This window comes from Strix aluco, chromosome 15, assembly GCF_031877795.1.
Source record: "Strix aluco isolate bStrAlu1 chromosome 15, bStrAlu1.hap1, whole genome shotgun sequence".
NCBI classification, from domain to species: domain Eukaryota; kingdom Metazoa; phylum Chordata; class Aves; order Strigiformes; family Strigidae; genus Strix; species Strix aluco.
This window is the reverse complement of record NC_133945.1, coordinates 11,295,178-11,314,184: the sequence shown is the minus strand read 5'-3', so window position 1 is coordinate 11,314,184 and position 19,007 is coordinate 11,295,178. Positions and strand designations below refer to the sequence as shown.

General features: G+C 42.0%; 1 protein-coding gene across 18 annotated transcripts in view; it reads left to right on the top strand.

Annotated features, from left to right (window-relative positions):
- SUN1 (Sad1 and UNC84 domain containing 1) overlaps window positions 1-19,007 on the top strand; it is a 36,021-nt gene that overhangs the window by 2,115 nt on the left and 14,899 nt on the right. For 8 of the 18 annotated variants that reach the window (XM_074841141.1, XM_074841140.1, XM_074841137.1 and 5 more), the window contains exons 2-5: window positions 16,098-16,286; window positions 16,634-16,824; window positions 17,917-17,943; window positions 18,048-18,242. In XM_074841141.1, the coding sequence (XP_074697242.1) occupies window positions 16,098-16,286; window positions 16,634-16,824; window positions 17,917-17,943; window positions 18,048-18,242 (602 nt within the window). Of the gene's footprint in view, window positions 1-1,721; window positions 1,966-2,613; window positions 2,727-3,034; window positions 3,492-4,835; window positions 5,049-9,916; window positions 10,014-16,097; window positions 16,287-16,633; window positions 16,825-17,916; window positions 17,944-18,047; window positions 18,243-19,007 lie in introns of those variants that run through there. The other 10 variants (XM_074841131.1, XM_074841145.1, XM_074841144.1 and 7 more) reach the window with 8 other exon arrangements.

Here is a 19,007-nt window from a genome sequence, read left to right as displayed (position 1 = left end):
ATGGGAGTGGGAATCACAGCAGGAAGGGAAGGGAGCGGAACAATAATGTGGGAATCACAGAGGGAAGGGAAGGGAAGGGAAGGGAAGGGAAGGGAAGGGAAGGGAAGGGAAGGGAAGGGAAGGGAAGGGAAGGGAAGGGAAGGGAAGGGAAGGGAAGGGAAGGGAAGGGAAGGGAAGGGAAGGGAAGGGAAGGGAAGGGAAGGGAAGGGAAGGGAAGGGAAGGGAAGGGAAGGGAAGGGAAGGGAAGGGAAGGGAAGGGAAGGGAAGGGAAGAAGAGGTAGGACTACAGAAATGTGGACCTTGGACTGGTTTGGCCTTGTATTGCAGTTTCCCTATACCTGGTGTCAGTAAAGAAAGCTTTTTTTTGCAATTCCCAACTGCCCTCTATAGTGTTAAAACTGAAATATTTTTAATATGATCAATTTTTATTTCTACTGACCATTTTTCTACAGACTTCAGCTTAGCCAGTAAAATTAAGTGAGCCCGCTTTGTGTTCAGAGCTCATTGTTGGATGCTGAAAAACTTTGAAATAATTTCTTTTTGCCTCAGAGCAGTTTCTTCTGAAACGTGGAAAAATTAACTCCCTATTATACGTACCAGCTTCTTCTAACAAAACTGGGACACCCAACCAAGTTTCCCTTAAGTCCTAGAAGCCAGAGGCCCTATTGCTCCTCATAGCCAAGGAGCGGAGGGACAGCCAAGTCTCAGCCATCCTCCTCCAGCCTCTTGGCCTGGTCCTGATGGAAAAACAACTGCTCAGGACAAGTCAGAGCGGCCCAGGGAGCTGGAGCAACGCCCGGGGAGCGCAACATGCCTCGTCCTGCCAGAGCAGAGCACAGCCTGCCCTGGCTGGGCTCCAGGGGAACCGGGGCAGAAATATCCCCAAGAGAGCCTGGCCTCACACCACCAAAGAGTTTCAGGGAGATTTAAAGTAAGAAGTGATTTTTCCTAGACTATCTTAAGCCCTTAAACACTACGTACTCTAAAGACAAGAAAACAGGTGTGAAGTAAGTACAGAAAGAGAAGGGGCAGACAGAAAAGTGAGGTGATTTACCGTTCTGCAAAGTATTTAGCCGTATGCCAGGAGGAGGTGACTGGTGAGGGGATGCACGTCTTACTAAATTATGTGTTGGCTTCCAAGTGTTACTGGAATCAGATCAACTTTGGCTGCAGCATCTTAAAACTTTCACATAGCTAGAGCAAAGGTCTTTTAAAATAAACAGTAATTGCCTAAAATTAGTGCTACATCAACATCAGCTAATGTCTTAAGTGAATGTCTTTATTTTACATCTCTGTGTCTTAAGGATTAGCTGGATTTTACCCATTTTGTATCCAAAAAAGTACACAGAGTCTATTCATTTATTTGATAATTACATATTTATTACCCAGTCTTTCCCAGCAAGCTGAGTCATTTCTCCTGCATGCACAAGTAAATAACAATTTTTGGCCTGATTACCCTCTCTCAAGTGACACATTCCCTGTTCTTTTGTTTACTGCCATCTGAACCGTCCTTGCCCGCAGCGCACAGCATTGCAATGCCCGCAAGAAAACTGTAGGCTCGGGGAGACTAAAGATTTGACAAAACATGACTCAGATGCAGATTTCAAATTGAATGTATTTGCATACATTCCCCAAATATTTGAACAATGGGTCTTATTTCACACCACGACTTCTCTGCTGAAAGCAGGCCTGTGACATTTCTTTTGCGTGCGGTTGTCCAGCGGTTACCGCAGCCTGGTGTTGGCACCGGTGAAGCTTGTTTGAGCATAGAGCAGGATCCGAAATGCTTAAATCCCGCTGAGTGGCTGGGTGTGCTGTGCAAGCGCCAGGAGTCTTAGAGAACAGCAAGTGAAAGAAAATCCAAAGAAGACTGAGTGGGAAGGAAACAGTGAGGGGAGACGCAGAAATAGTGGGAAAGAAAGTCAATGAGGATCCAAGCAACAGAGGCCGAAGTGAAAATTAGAGGTAACTCTCCTCGTCTCCAACATTTCTCTCTCCAGAGGCATCCCTGGCTCCATTTTGTGGAGGGGGAAGCTGAGGCAGGGAGCAGCTTGGCTGCGGCTGCCAGCAGGCCGCTGCTGCCGGAGGGAAGAGCCTGAGGCAGGGCAGGGCAGCCCCGGGGAGCCAGGGCCATGGAGGGGTGCCTGATGAAGGGGAGGGGAGCCCCATGATGCGCCCCGCTGTAAGGGTTGTGTGCAGGCGCTGTGAGGGGGTGTGTGATGGGCACTGTGATGTGAGGGCGGTGTGAAGGGTGCTATGAGGGGCGGTGTGTGAGGGGCTGTGTGAGGGCAGTGAGGGCGGTGTGTGAGGGCAGCGTGTGAGGGGCTGTGTGAAGGTGTGAGGGGCTGTGTGAGGGGCTGTGTGAAGGTGCGAGGGGCTGTGTGAGGGTGTGAGAGGCTGTGTGAAGGTGTGAGGGGCTGTGTGAAGGTGTGAGGGGCTGTGTGAGGGTGTGAGGGGCTGTGTGAAGGTGTGAGGGGCTGTGTGAGGGGCTGTGTGAGGGCGGTGTGAGGGCGGTGTGTGAGGGGCGGTTCCCGGTGGGCGGTTCCCGGTGGGCGGGGCGGGCCGCAGAGGGGGGCGCTGGCGGCACGCGCCGCGCGGGCGGGGCGGGGGCTCCCGGCGGCCTCGGCAAAGCGGGCGGGGCGAGGCCAATCTCAGCCGCTGCCGCCGCCACTGTTGCTGCTGCTGCCGCCGGCGGTTCAGCCTTTCCCTCGCTCCACCGGCGCCAGGTAACCGCCACCCGGGCACCGGCGGCTCCGGCGTCGCGAGCGTTCGGTCTCCCCCCTCCGCCGCCTCCTCTGAGGGGGAGCCTCTCCCTCCCCCGCGGCCGCGCTGGGGCGGGTGGGGTCTCCCCTTTCCCTTAGGGTCAGGCCGCGTTTCCCCCGCCCTTCTTCAGAGCGGGGGGGGCCGGCAAACAGCTCGGCGCCAGCCCGTTCCGGCCATTGCCGCGCTGCCAGCCGCCCCCCCGCCCCCGTTTACCCGGCACCCGCTGACTGGCGGCAGCTGCCGCCCGCTCTCGCCTCGACCCGCCCGCCGCCGCTTCCCGCCGTGAGGGCCGGTCCCGGGCAAGGCGGGCTCGGGCGGGCAGGGCCGCGTTAGGCAGCTGCCCGCGTGGGAGCCGTGGGGCGTTGTGTCTCGGTCCGCGTCCTCCTCGGGGCGGAGGGGATCGGCTTGTTCCTCAGCTCGGACGGTAGTCCAAGGAAGGCAGCAGGACGTGAGGATGTCGCGTTGGAGAGCGAGCTGGAGTTGTTTGGTCAAGTGCTGAGCTCCCTTTAGGGCCCGAAGTCATTTGGATCGGTGCTGTTAAACTGGAAGGAGAGAGACAAATCTCTACCGTAGCAGTGTGCCTGCCTGGGTGCCTCTTGGCCTGGCCCTTGGAGCATTTCCTTGTCGGAAGGAACTATAACCTGCAGCTTTCCACCCTGATTTAGAAGGAATTGATAAGTGTGCTGTAGTGCCAGTGCTCACCGCAGTTGCTGAGGCTAAGTGCAAAGGTAATGTACTGTAATCGATGTTGTGGCCTGGTGCTGGGTAGTGCCAAGCCTGTCTTTACTGTCCCCCTGCTTGTCGCCTCAGGTCCGCTAGTGCTAGTGAACTCCTTCTGTGGGGAGTGTTGCTAGACAGGGTTTTGCTGTAAAAGAGTTTGGCATAACTCAGTGAGTGATTGTGTGTAGTTTTACTGCAAAATGTGATATTTCAGTGTTGTGCTTATTTTGAGATGATAGAACTGTGTTCCTGATGGGGTGATCACATTTGGTTGCTCTTCAGTAAGCACAGGGGTACAAGGGTCTGAAACACGAGACTCTTTAGAGGCAGTGCCTGTCTTCTGTTGATCTCAAGAAGTTTTATGGCTGCTGGAAAGCAAAAGTATTTGGTTTGCCATATTTCATGTTTCTTTATTAAAAAAAGTTGTTTAATATAGGGAAAGAAAATCTTAGCTAGCAAATTCCATGTTCTGTGTTTCTGCAGTACTTGCAATCCTCCTATCCCATGTCTGGTTTTCAGTTTACCATAACACAAAAAGGAAGTGAAAACTTTGTTCATTTTCTAAAAATCTTCTATTTTAGTGGTTTGCAACCGACTGTTACAGGCTAATGCTTCTGTTCAATTTCCAAGTTAATCTTGATGTTTAATTCCCCCTCTCACCTATGGGGGTGTATTACTGTTTGCTGATTTTCATAATAATGTTATGGAAGTAAGTTGCAGGCTTTTTTGTTGTAAGTGTAAGGGCTTTACTGGCAAGCTTAGTAGGCTTTTTACATTGATATGTTAGTAAATACGGTGTGTATATATCTCCTTAAATCTGTGCTACCTGACTGACTTGTGAGTTGGTGATTTTGAGAGTTGTGGATATTTTAGGCATTCAGGTGTAGGAGTTAGCTGTAAAGAGGAAGACGTTGGGGTTTATGTTGTTAGTTAATATTGAGGCTGTGTTCTTGGGCGAGTGAAGCGGTTTAGGAACGCGAGGCATTAAGTAAAATGCGCCTTTTGTTATGAGCGGCGAGCTGGCAGTTGGGATGAGCGCGGACGGCGTGCTCCCCGGCGTTCGCCGAGCCAGCTCCGGCGGCGGGACCCCTCCGCCCGGGCGCCCGCGGGTTAAGAGCGGTGGGCTGGCTGGCGCGGCCGCGGCAGCGAATTCAAACCCTGCCCCTGAGTGACGGGGAGGGGGGGCTGGCTCCCGTCAGCCGGAGCCTGCGGGCTTTGTTGGGGCCGGGAAGCCATTTTGGGATCCTGCGGTGTGGCATGGAACAGCATGTCCTGTCCGCCGGGGAGCGCGCCCTGAGCCCGGGCCGCCATCGCGGGCGCGGCGGCCCCCCGGCCCCCCCCCGCCCCCCCGGCCGGTGCAGCCCGCGGCGCCGGGCACCGGGCGCGCCCCGCAGCCTTCCCGCGCCGCCGCGCCAGGCCCGGGGCTTACCGGGGTGCGCTGCCGGGGCGCCCTGAGCCCCCCGCTTCTGTGGCAGCGCGGCGAGTCGGATGGGGGAGGCCTCGAGCAGAGCGCCGAATCTCTGGAGAGGCAGAGGCCTGGTGAGGCTTTGGGCACCGAACTCTTTGTGCGTATTTCAGGGAGACGGTCTGGAGGTTCCTGGCTTATAACGTGACTCGGGGTGTTACCGTCAGCGTTTCAGGTGCTGTGCGTGTAAACAATGAACAGGCGTGTTTATTGTTTCACCATAGCTGAGGGTATAGCTGGCTTTTACCAACCTTTCTTTTAAAAACCATTGGCATGGGTACTTAATGTGAATATGCAATATTACTGCTTTGTGAAGAACCTCTTTTGTTGGTAGCGTTACAGTCTGACACCTGCGTTTGGGAATCTTTGCCATAATACTCAATGGTAACATCTAGTTTAATGTGGATTTTATTACTTGGGATGTTTCTGTTTGCTTTTGTGTTTCTGTTTTAAAGGAATACTAATGTTTTAAGAATGTGCGTTTTAATAAAATGTTGATTTAGCATGGAGCTCTTTGCCCTTCAGCCTGTTTAAACTAGTAGTTAGTTGGGTGTGTGGAAACATTTTTTGTGGCGTATATTTATTTAGGAATTTGCCTTTTTTCTTACCAAAAACTAATTTTATTTGTTGTCCTGAATAATAGTAGAAAATAAAAATTGAAATTACGAGTAAAAAATGGCTTGCTCTCATGAACTGATGGGGTTGCATACTCCAGTTTCATTATTAATAATTTGCCCAAAAGTCTGTTTAGCTTTTGTGGCATTGGTATGTTAAATCATGATGACTTAGTTTGTTTGCTTTGAAAGATAAGGGTATAGGTTCTACTTGAAGTAGTACTACCAACATCTAAGACTTTAAATGTATAACTTTTTTACCCCTTGTAATTTAGAAAATGAGACATGCTTTCTTGCAAATTTTCTCATTCTATAACAGACTCCTGGTGAATATTTCTACTGTGTCAGGGTCCCGTTTGTGAAATGGCGATTTACCACTTCCTTTGTCACAAAGGGTGTTCATGAGGAAATGCCTAGATAGCATGTTTGTGGAAGTCTGTTTATGTGCCCCAGAAGACATAAGTGGGGGTTCATCCTTGTCCTTGCCAGGTACTTGTAGTGTATATACAATGTGTATGTGGTGCTGCCCGCCCCCACACCTCTCCACTGTGATCCTTCTGTGTTTAAAGGCCGCTATCAGAGCTTCTCATCACCTTCCATGAAAGCCAGGAAGTTTGCTGCAGCGCTACTAGGGTTTTGCAGAGGCTGATTCTGAAAATTACTTTCAGCTAAACAGGATCATGTGGTAGTGGCGCAGCTTCGTGTCATTCAGATGCTTCGCAGTCCACATCCTCTGCAAACAGCCAAGGGGCTTTGTGCGAAGGTAAATCTGCTGCACTGATTACAGGAGTCCCTGTGCTTCCTTGTGTTCTGACCAAGTCAGAACCTGTCTTCTCCAGCCCTTCTGCTCTGCTGATTTACTCTAACACTGATTCGGTTGAATTGCAAGGGACAGATGATACTTGAGATGATTATCATTGTCTGCTTCCCCTAAAAGGCAAATAATCCAGCTGTGTCCTCTGCAGGAATGTGGAAACTAGCTTCTAAATTGAGGTGCATCTAGTGTCCACTTGCATTCTACCTGAAATGTGTGCTTCTCATTAATTGCCTTTAGCTTGTCTTATAAATGTATTCTTATTATTTAAGTTTTATGTAACCACATGCGTAGTTCTTTCACTGTATATTCCTTAGTACTTAGCAACAGATGTTTATAGGCTTCTGAAGAGGGGAAAAAAGGCTACTTAAAGTTTGGGCCCAGTAGTGCTTGCAACAAAGTTAATTCTGAAAGCCTACATGAATCTTGGTCTAGACAGATGTATGGTACCTAAATCGGAAATCTGCTGGGCACCTAAAAGTGTTTAAACTGGAACTAAGTACTATGTCTACCTCTCAGGTTCTCTGCCAAATTTTGTGGTTTTAAATTTCCAAAATACTTTATTAGCATGTCTCTTTCTGTTCCAGTTGTATTCATAAATGAGAAGAATTAATATATGAAGGTGGAGCGCTGTTAAACAGGAATGAACAAATTAGAGGGGGTTAGTGTCCTCCACCCAGCCCTGATCTGTTCTGTAGTTTAAAGTTCTGCTGTAATAAGAATGTAGAATATTTCTAAATAAATTGGGTTGATCATTTGTTTTGAGATGGATAACTAAGCAGTTGAACTAGTAGCCAGGGTGGTTTTTTTTAAAAAAATCCAGTTTCATAGTGAATTTTAGATGCCTGTTTTTGAAAATTGTAGTGGTTATCTCTGAAGATTATTTTCAAGTTCCGTTTCAGTCAGTTAAGCCTGTTTTGTTGCTTTGAAAAATTGAGTACAGGTTTTTCCCTTTGAATCCGAATTAATTTTAGAGCATCAGGAAAAGTGAATTGAACCAAGCTCCTAATAAGTGATTTCCAACTACGTGGTGTTTAGATGGCAAACCTGTTATCTTTACTGGAGATCTTGGTGCTGTGAAAATCGGCTATTAATAGACCTGTGCATAAATACCTTCAAGGCTTTTCAGTTAGCGGTGCCATTGTCAAGTACATATTTTGTCTAATACTGACTTAATGATATATTTTGAACTTTACCAGATAAGAAATATGATGTAACTTCTAGCATTTGATTTCTTCAGAAATCAAGTAGACAGAGCTGGTGGGGAAGGGGAAAAGAATGAAAAAAAACCCTGCCCCAGTATGTTACTTTTCAAAGTCTGTCTTCGCCCTGCCCATACAGTTAGCAGAGACAGCGGGGGGAGTTAGGTAGCTGCTGAAAGCTCACTCCCGTAGCCCAGCTGTCCATGTGGGAAAACTGCTGGTGTCAAAAGCATGGTATCAGCTATTGAGTTGCGAGTTAAAAACTAGGTTTACTGATTAAATTATGTGTGCTAAGCAATCAAGATCACCTCCAGTGGAAACTAAACAGAGGTTTCCCTAGCTTGTGGTTGCAAAATCTTTCTATTGGGATAGACCAATTTAAGCAGATCAACCTTAATCATAGTTTTGAATTTCAGTAGGCACATGTCTGAGAAATCTGGTTTGCTGTTGTTTAAGACAAGTGCTCTCTGATGTTATCAACATCCCTCATCTTGAAATTCACTGTATTTCCACTTTTCTTACTGCAGAATCTTTACTCTCCAGTCCCCGTTCCCTATGTTCTAAAATGAGCTCTTATTTGTTAAAGTATGGCAGCAGTTGTTATGTATTCTAGCAATATTTGCTGCTTATTCTAGCAAGAGAATTAGGCTGCTTTGCTAATACTTCTGCACTACTGGTTTAAGCTTCCTCTAAACAAACAACAAACTTTGTATATGAGCCATTGAAAGCATTATGGCTCTGGGACAAGTGAAGTAAGTGTAGAGAAAGGTCACTTAATGGAAATGCTTTCTCTATAATATTAAAAAAAGATCTATAAACAGCAGAAGTGGGATGTTGTATTTCATTAACCCCACAAATGCATGGGAGGTGCTTGCATTCAGAAAGCTACAATGTTTAGGCCTGTAAGTTCTGATTTTTAAGAACAAGGAAACTGTCTTCAGGAGTAATGGAAATATCCTCCTGCTTTATTGACATCAGGATTTGGAGGCTACAGGTGGACTGACTTAAGAGTGTTTTAATGTCATGTGTAGAGATTTCTTTTTGAGCTGCACCTGTACCTGTGACTCTGCTTGTTGTCTCTATTTCTTACGTATATGTAGCTATACAAATGAGAACTTTTTCCAGCATAGCAAAGTACATCCCCAAAATGAGATACTTGTTGATGTTTTGATTATAAGGATTAAAGTGTAGTTAGGGAATTTTTTACTGTAGTTCAGGCACGTCATTGCAGTTGTGTGGAATATCTTACTGCTCCTGAAACAGGAGCTGTAGATAATCTGAAAATAGCCAGGATTCTGCTTTGCTAATGTAGATCCAAGGATAGCCAAATCCCTATTTGTTAACCACAAATAACCTACTATCAAAGAATCTTTTCTAGAAAAGCAAAACTTTTCTTGTAGCTAATAAAACTGAGAAGGGCTCAAGGATTTTTTTGTAAATATTTTGAACTTGAAAGTGAAATCATACAGAATATCACAAGTAGGCACACATGCAGCTCTGCAAGTTTCTTGATATGATGGCATCAGTTTTTATTTTCTTCCTAAAGCTATAATACCTTTCAAAGACCCCATGGAAAGTGTTGCAAGTGTTGTTGGGTGGTTTTGGTTTGGTGGTTTTGGTTTGTGGGCTTTTTTTGGAAGTGCACGGCACTCTGGAAAACATACCGAATTCTAGGCATGTGAGTCACTTTGCAGTTGGCTCTCTGCTAGGGTGTGTATTCAGTGTTTTTATGACAGGAATAAATTAACTGTTACAAAATATTACAATTTTGTGAAATGAAGGAAACTCCCTCACTGCTTAGTGGATGTTGTTCAAAGGTTGTAGAGTAAAATGATTTGACTATATGTAAAAACTTCTGTGTTATGCTTTGCTGCTGCACAGAACAGCCTGTGCTTTGCTCAGTGGGCTTTCAAAGCAAAATTAATTATGAAGAGATCTCTGAAAGCATGGCTGTTTGTTGTTTTTTTTTTTTTTTTTAATTTTTATGCTTAGCTTTTGGGGATGCTAGCATAACTGAGTTCCTGTGGAAGTGTTGTAGTATAGTTGTGATAAGAGCTTGGCTCATATTACAGTAGTGTTCCAGAGAACTCGGAAATTGCTGAAAACGGAGTATCATAAAGAAAGTTGCGGTCAGAAGTACACTGAGCTTCATGCGGTAATGATAAGGGATATCTAGCATGAGCAGCAATACTGCTGAAATACTGAGAGCTCCATATTTCTCTTAACAGTAGGGTTTTTGTTTCAATACTTTGTAACACAGGCTGAACAATGCAAGGGCTCTTACATTGACTTTACATAATTTTAAGTCATTGCATTGCTTTATTTTCACCTTTTACAGTATGATTTGAAACAGTCAACATGGACTTTTCACGTCTACACACGTACACTCCTCCCCAATGTCTGCCAGAGAACACTGGCTATACATATGCACTCAGGTGAGAACTCTTTTCTTCTTGTAGAGAAACTATATGTTCTCTGAATGTTGTTAATTCTGGACAGTTTGGCTTCCATGGTAAGTAGCTGACTTCTTTGAAGAAGCATGCTTTATCTAGCCTGTTTTGAAAATAACTGCTGTGTCCTAAATGGAGGAAAGAATACATGTTGAACTAACAGGACAATGACTAAGATAATGACTCAGTGTTTATTAGTTGCTATGAATAACTAGTCTCCGCCTAGTTACAATTGCTGTTTTATTTCTATAAATAAGTCATCAGAATTCTTAGATGGTTTTTCTATGTCTTGTAACTTCTGTGTGTGTTCTTTTTCAACTTGGCACCATTTTAACTTTAAAATACTGATTGATGCACACTCATTGCCGCTAGTGTGGAACTTAGCTGGAGGTCACATTGATTACTTTTCTTTTACCAAAACTGCTTGTTGTGTGAATCTAAAATCGGTATTCTAATGAACTTGTTTTTTCTTGTCTCTCTTTTTTATTAAACTGACCATGATTAGACTGTCTTTCTTAAGTCACTTTCCTTTTCTAATAGAAAATAGCTCTGTGGTGTGTTTGCTAGTTTTTGTATTACGTGTTCAGAATAAATATTGTGATGCCCATTTGAGTGTTTTTAATATTAATAGAGCAGATTGTGGCTGCTGATTTAATCTCTCTAGCTTTTCCTGTTGCTGAGTTGTTAGATGTATTTTGAAGCAAGTATACATCAGTGAACCTGAGTTACTGGTTTAGTTAATTCTAAGTTTAAAAAGAAAATTTTGTTCATTGGGACGCAGTATGAGATTGCTTTTCTGTTCTGTGCCTGTAAATCATTATTATGTATTAAAGTGTATTAAGATGTAGTATGTAGATTGGAGAATACTTGGGTACTTGCCAATAAAACAAAGTTGGCAAAACTGTAGAATTAGATCACTAACTTTCATGTATAATATTCTTGCTATTGTGTACTCTAAGACTGTAGCATCGCCACTTTTTCTTGGGGATGATGGGGTTTTTTTAGCTATAGCCTGATGTCAGTAGTGTTGCAAAATGGGATCTGTTTTATGTTGCATCAATTAAATGGCAACTCTTTCTGAATTTTTAGAAAAACTTTGGTAAAATGTTGGCTAAGTACAAGTGGGTTTACTAACTTCAAGAAAAGACATGTTGGACAATGAAAGATTATTTATGTGCCTTATATCAGCCAGCAGATTCACTATTATATTACTAAATGTTTTTAGGTAGCTCTTTGTTGCAAATGTACTTTAGAGACTGGCCGAAATATTTTAACTCTTACAGAGGAGAACTTTCCCTACTGTGAGCAATGAAAGTAGACTTTGATTCTTCAGGTTGTTTAGACAGTGATTTTGGTGTCTCTGTGAGCATATATTTCTTAAGCCAAGCTGTTAAATAGTAATCTAACCTGATTTCTTTTCCTTAGCTGTTATATTTGTTTAAAATTATATTAGTATGTTCTACTGTACAATCTTCTCCACAACAACTAATCTTTCTCGCAGACACAAGGGAATAAGTAGGTCTTAGTATTAACTTAAGAAATTGATTTTTTTTTTAAATGTATGTATTTCCAAGAGTACTAGCGAAGTAAAGTTCAGTGGCTTCCTTAAACTAACCTGGGGTTAAAAGCCTTCTGAGCTGAGTCTTTCTTCTTGCTTACTGTTTTGTTGGATAACAGTTTTGTTTCTCACTGAAGCAAACAATACCACAGGAGCAAGGATTAACCTGCCAGGAGAGGAAGATGCAGAATGATAAATCCTATTTGAAGTCTGGAGGATAGATCATTATGACTTTGGGTTTTGTGTAGAAGATAGTTGGAGGGTTTGACTTCTTACATAAATGAAGATTGTTGTTTTGCAAACCTGAGAACTTACGAAGAGGCCTTTGTAGAAGGGAGGGTGACATGTCTTGAAACTTTTTGCCCTCCCATTTCGCTATGTTAAACTGCAGGTGTAGGTATTCAGAAATGGATAGAGGTGGCTAAGCTGAAGTTTAATAACTGGCTTAATGAAGGCAAGTATAGTTAGACTAGGTTGAAATTAATTAATTGTAATTCTTGTGTAGAAAGGAAGGATTAGCAAGCACTTTCTTTAAAATTTCCTCTTGAAAAGTTCTGCAAAGCCCCAAATATTAAAATAATGGTGGAAAGCTACTTGGTACGCTGCTTACTTTCAGGGTGTCAAAAGAGTAAAACTACAGTTGTTGAGCAGGCTCCTGCTGTGTGACTGCTTGCTGAATCTGTACAGAATGCCCTGTATTACTGATGTAGCTCTTCCTACCTTGGGTCAAGTAATATTTGAAGACTGTGAGGAAAGGGTGAGTTAGAGTTGCTAATCAGAAATGCTGAAGTTCATTCCTTCTCCTACCCCCAGCCCCTGTATTTATTTTGCTTATATTCTGATCTGTCTTGTCTGCCTTTGACAGTTCAATCTTTACAAAATCTGTGAGTTTCTTTAAAGAAATTGGCTTGTAGCACTGCAGAAAGAAGTACAGTGCAGTTAGATACTACAAAGCTATTAATAGTTGGCTATGACCTATTATTAGAATTTACATTAATACTCACCGGTATTACTGTCTGTTCATAAGTGTTTGTAGTGCTTCTACTTTGTGCTTTTATCCTCCAGCACAAATTAGAAAAGCATTAAACTGATACAGCTAAATAACCTTTATCCTCCTCAGAATGCAAGTCAGACTTGTGAATCTCACCCACTTGTCAACATATAATTTACACCCCCCTCTTAAGGCTGATCTTTGCTTTTAGTCACTGTCATTTTTTGAGTTGTGGTGTTTTTGTCAATTTGGGTACTTTAACACTTCTTTTTCTTCACAAATATGAATTAAATTGATGAGAGTTTGGTTTGATCCCCCTTCCCCATGTCAGAGCTTTAAATCTGCAGAATAGTTAAGTGAAATCCTTTGGTTTTTTTACATGTCTTCTGTGACTGATCGAAGCAATAGCTAAACAACTCAAGGTAGTGAGTGTCCTTGGTCAGTTAATACAAGTAATGCCCTTGGTCAGAAAACATATGAACATTCATATACTGATCATGGGCCTGTGTCCACGTTAGATGTCTGTTTAGCTATAGTTCTGTAGGTGTATTGCATTTATCTATTATTATCCTGAATAATCAAGTACACCACTACCCATTTCATTCCAAGGAATACTTGTAAAATAAATGACACTTAAGGTCCTCCAGACAAAGCTAAAGGTGTGTTAAAATTGGCAGACCTTGTTTTCCTTCTACTTGTAAATACGTAACTTGAAAATAAACCCACTGAAGTCTAGGATATTCTTGTTCTGTAGAAGCTCATGTGAACGAGGTGTCAAGGTAATAACCAAGAAGCTGGAAATGTAAGACTAGATCTAGTCAGCAGATCTGCCAGCAGCGATGGGAGCTCTTTCTTGGGGGAAGAAACCAGTCTGCACTGTGTAGGTTATCTAGGAGCGTAGGTTAATCACATCCCACCTTTAAGATGTGTTTTGGTTAGCCATCCATATTGGATAGGAGTACCATCAATATACAGGTTCATTTCTGTCCTGTGAAAGGAAAGGCAGGGATTTTTGTTTACTGTAGTCTCTTCTGTAGAAGAAAAAAAGGCCACTTTCGAAAGCATGGAAAGTGAGATGGCAAGTTAGACTTCTAGATAGTGTCCTAAGGACAAGAGGACAGATAACGCACTTTCTGTGTGAAGAGAGTTGTTATCCTGCATAAGCAAGAGAGAAGCTCTCTTTTTGTTTGAAAAGATCCCATGATTTTTCTTTTTGATAGTAGAAGCCAACTCCAAGCTATGTATTCAACCCAAACTGATATAAATGCTTATTGAGATACTTAATAACAGCAAGTGTTCATAAACAGAAACAAATTGAGGCTGGTCACAGCTGCCAGCTTGTCCTGTGTACTTTGTGTTCTTGTGAATGGAGTAGCTGTAAGAAACATTGGGTGAAGATGAGGAAAAGCAAATGTGTCATGGCAAGTGTAAATAGCAAAACTCAGTTCTGAAACAACTGTTTAGGGAGGGACTCAATAGTAAACTATTGTGGCTTTGACCCTTTCAGAATGAACAACAGGAGGAGCCGTATTTAACCCATATTCTCACTTCACATCTGTCAGAATGCAAGTTCTCTAGACATAATATTTTTGAAAACTGGAAAAATTATATCCATTTGTACCTAATCAAATGTAGACTAAATTCACTTTCATATGAGGAGGCTCCTCTCCCCCTTCCACCCAAATGTAGGCAAGGATTAGTAAGCATAATGCATATAGTAATGTGTGCTGGGTTTGTCTTAAGCTGTGCTTAGACTCATGCCTTGCACTGGGTTGCGCCGCATGTGACAGCATTAGCAGGACAGACCAGTCAGATCAAGCAGGTAGTGCTGAAGATCTGTCAAATCTGTGCACCTCTGGGCGATCGAAGAAGTTATTTTGGACAAGCTCTGATCTGGTCCTGTGGGCTGAATGCTGCTGGAGCAACTAGATGTTTTCCTGCGTTAGGTGGATTTTTTTAGCTGAAGGTTCATGTTTTAGCTGAAAAAAGTTCATACACTCTGACACAGTCCCATTTTATGTGCTTTACTTTGCGTTGTGGAGCAATCAAGAAACTTGCTTCCAGAGCTTGTCAGAATTAAATCACTACTGTAACTAGTGAATAGGCCTTCTGATGTTATTTGTATGCCAAAGTAATACAATACATATATTATTACTCTGTAACATTCGGGGATATTTAATGATTGTGTAAGAAAATTACTTCCTTTAAATTGTGTTTGTGCAAATACGTTTTATAGTAGATGTTTATATGTATTTTTTAAAGTAGAAGTTTCTATATCAAATACAGATTGCACAGTAGAATCTACTCATTCATAATTTGCTTTCTTGGGTGTTCTTGGTATTGTGGGGAGAAGGAGCTGCTTTAGTTAACAATACCTTGCTCAGCTCTTCTGTTAAAAATCAAACACAAAGCCAGCTCTGTATATTCCTGTGACCCAAGAGGGACCAGACCCTGTAGGGGAGCTGGCCTAGAGCACTGAGTGTGTAGATACTGCAGGTCACAGTGCTGAGTGGTTCTAGAACCTGGCCTCCAGCTGCCCCGTATCCCGTCCATGACAACAGACTCTGCTTGGTTATGTGGCTTGAATGTTTCCTTTGACTGTAAGTATGAGTATTCTGCTCTAGGCTAAACTTCTAGTAAACGTGTTTCTTACTGACTCCTCTGTTTTAATCTGTTTGTGTTTGCCTTGTGTTGCTGCTTTGTCTTCGTTGTAAGTTTTCATGGAGGTTCTGAGAGAATCAAATGTAAAAGTGTGGAGTAGAGTTCCTGGGATAATAATGCAAAGCTTGTCTACATGTAAAGTTGCCTCTGTAGGATGAAACAGAAAAATGGATGAAATACTCTAAACCATTTTTATTTGTTCCGAGTTAAATATTTCTAATGATGTGCATTAAATTAAGAGAACTTCTTTTAAAAGTACTTCTTAAAAGTATTGGTCGTTAAACTAATGTAGCTAAAGTAGGGAAGCCTTTAAATATCTTAAGGGGGGGAAGTTGCTACTTGTTGGGAGATATAAGTTTAGAGTAGCGTGGCGCATGGATCTTTCGTTCTCAGAACAAGGAATGGGCAAACAAAAAATTAAAAAAATAAACTTTGACTATGAATGAATCTTTGCTTTGTAACTTAAGAGCGCATCATGATTTTTAATTTGCTTTTAGGCATGGTGAAGAAATGGTCATGAATGGCTTCCTCTCTCAGATTGGTCCCGAAAGAACTGTGTCTGAGGCTGTATAATGACTGCTTGCTCTGGCTCACAAACATGGTTTCCATAGTGGTTGTTTCTCTCTAACTGTGACTTGCTTTCAGTTGTTAAACTTGTAGTATGGATTGGTTAAGAGATCCTTGAATATCTACATACTTCTAAGTTATTTGGGTTACATGGCGTATCATCTGGGAATTGCTCCATAACCCTGGATAAACTGCTTTTAATGGAAACTTAGACTAGCTTGAAGGGCATGTTTGTTACTAGGGGAATTTTTGCTTAAACTCTAGTAACTTCGCTGTTCTTATTTTGCTGCAGTTCGAGTTATTCTTCGTCTGCTTTGGATTTTGAGACTGAAAATAAAATAGATCCAGTATTTGATTCACCAAGAATGTCACGGCGTAGTTTACGGTTAGCTGCTGCAGGATTTAATAAATCAGATGATGCACGAAATGATCGTGACAGCTCTTATGCTGGAAACACGTCCTTCAGAGAACAGTCTTCTAAGTAAGCATTTTTTATCATCACAAGTTAATTTATTGGTTGGCGTCTTGAGACTTCCTGTTTAAACACGATAGTACAAACATAGGTTACCTACTGTTTTATTCTTTGTTCCCAGTGCTTACTTTCATACTTTGAAAATTATGTTCAGTGTGTGGTTTACAGGGAAGTCTTTGCAGAAGTACAGGTGCTTGAATGGGAGGATTTTCTTTTAAATCTGATTTGAGCTGTCTGTCACTTCAGTATTAAAATACCTCAACTGTTTTTTTAAATATAAAATGAGAGATTTAACTTAAAAAGAGAAATCTGCATCTTTGGTGCAATGTCTTACTTGTCTTTGCTTTGTTTCCTAGGTTGATGAAGCAATGTAAAAGTATGAATAAACAATCTGGCAGTGTGAGACACGTGCCAAGGAAAAATCTATCCAGCTCTTCCATTTTTAGCCAAAGCAGTTTCAATAGCCATGCCAGTGATGCATCAATGGTATCCACTGTATTAGATGAATCTTTGATTCGGGAGCAGACAGAAGTTGATCATTTCTGGGGTAGGTAATCATTGCTATTGCAGACTATGGCTTGGTGTGTATAAACATAAGTCTGCATCTTCCCTCTTCCCCACCCATTTTTCAGTCCTGCCCTCAGATGTGTGCATGTACTTACTCTTTTGCTAAGATGCCTGCTGGAAATTCACAGTCCAGTGTGTAAACTTGATTCACAGACATAGTCAACATCAGGATGTGTTGCACAGTCAAGTTAATGTGCAAGCCAAATGTATACAATTTGTGATGAACACCGTAGATTGTTATCTGTTATCATTACTTTCTTCAAAATGTGCATGGAGTATCGTTTTTAAAGAATGGTAAACATGTAACTTGTCTTTGAAAAGCCAAAGGAAAAGCGTTTTCTTGTTTATTTATAGGTAGAAGTGTGTTTCAATTTAATATACCTTAATCTGAAAGTTTCAAATTAGTGGCACTTCAGGATTTCCCGAGAGGGTTTTTGTGTGTGGCTGGCTGGTTGGTTTTTGCAAGTATTTACAAGTATGCTTTTCTTCAACCTACTTTTTTTCATTGAAAAGGAAGATGTGGGAGTTGTCTACATAAAGCATTGTTCACATAAAGCGTTGTGTAGATGATCAATAATTTATTATATCTCCCAATTCAGATTATTTTTTTCTAGTCAGTATGTTTGTGATCTTCCCAGAGTCCTCATGTAAAGAACTGTTTCAATCTTAGTAGAACATGTTCTAAACTCTAGATTACCTGGCTCTTAAAACAGAACCTTAGAATACAGTAGCACCAAAGTAGTTACCAAGCAACAGAAATGGTGTAAACTTGTAATTAGCTGCTTTAATGCCACATGGGAGCTAAGAAAAGGTGTAGTTGTCATTTGTAGTATTTTGTCTGCTGTTTCTGTGGTAGAATGCTTTTCACTGTTACCCTACTACATTAATGTCTGAATATATGAATCTATGCATGTGGTACACTGCAAAATATGTTAAATACTAATCAAAGTGGCTTTTCTTTGCAGTCTTAAAATTAGTGGGACTTTTTATTTGAGTTCGTGTCTGATATTGTAGTTGATTATGGGACTGCCTTATATTTGGGACCAAATTTTTTTGTTTTTTTGTTTTGAAGGTCTTGATGATGAAGGCGACCCTAAAGGTAACTACACTTTACTTTTTCTTCCACACACATTCTAGTTAATGGTAAGTGGTGATGGCAATACTGATGTCAATGCACTGAATGTTTTACTCTTGGTTTGCTAGGTAGTGGTACTACAGTGATGCAGGTAAATGGTGACATAGCAACAGCAGAAACACAGACCACGATGATCAATGGCTACACTTGCAGTGACTGCAGCATGCTTTCTGAACGGAAGGAGGTTCTTACAGCATACTCACCTTCTCATGTGCCATCTTCTAGAATTTACTCTAGGGATAGGAGCCAGAAACATACATCTAGTAAGTTACTTTCTCTTGTGTTTTATCTGGATAGCGGAATGGTATATGGTGTAGTTGATGCATTTTTATGTATAGCGTTATTTAAGCACTTTTCCTACCCTGCTAAACTTACCAAGAACTAAATTCTAGACATCAACTTCTGAAATAGTTTTTTCTGTATCATTTGAAACTTCATATACTTGTCAGCTTCTAATACATAATTACCAACTCTTTTTAATGCTGCTGTAGGAATTAAACAATTTCAAAATGACAATGCTGTGGTATCTTAACAAGTTATACTTCCAGACTCATGTGGAACGCAATGGGCTGTTCCAACAGCAACGATTGTAAGAGTCTCCTAATCTGGTATTGGATCTATATGTGTCTGTTTACCAGTTTTTGGTCAGGGTTTTCAGATAGAAACTTCTTCTACGTGGTCCGGTTATTTGGTTTTTTTTCCTTACAGGAACTTTCAAGATTGAGCAGAATTGTTGTTACTTTGCAGTGCTTCTGTTATCCAAGAAATCTGAGAGATACCTTCCTACTTCCTGCTTTGGTTTTTTTTTTTCTCACATAACCTTGCAGCTTATTAGAGTGTTTTTAGAAGCTACACCTCAACTACTTGAAGAATTGAACTCCAAAGGGAGAACCTGATTCCAAATAAACTTCCTAGTGACTATGTTCCTAAAGCTCAAAATCAGATGAATCTGCTGTAAACAAGGCTCCGCCTTTCAAGGCAATCTCCATTCTATGGATAAGTTGTCTTCATTATCTTGACTGTGTCTG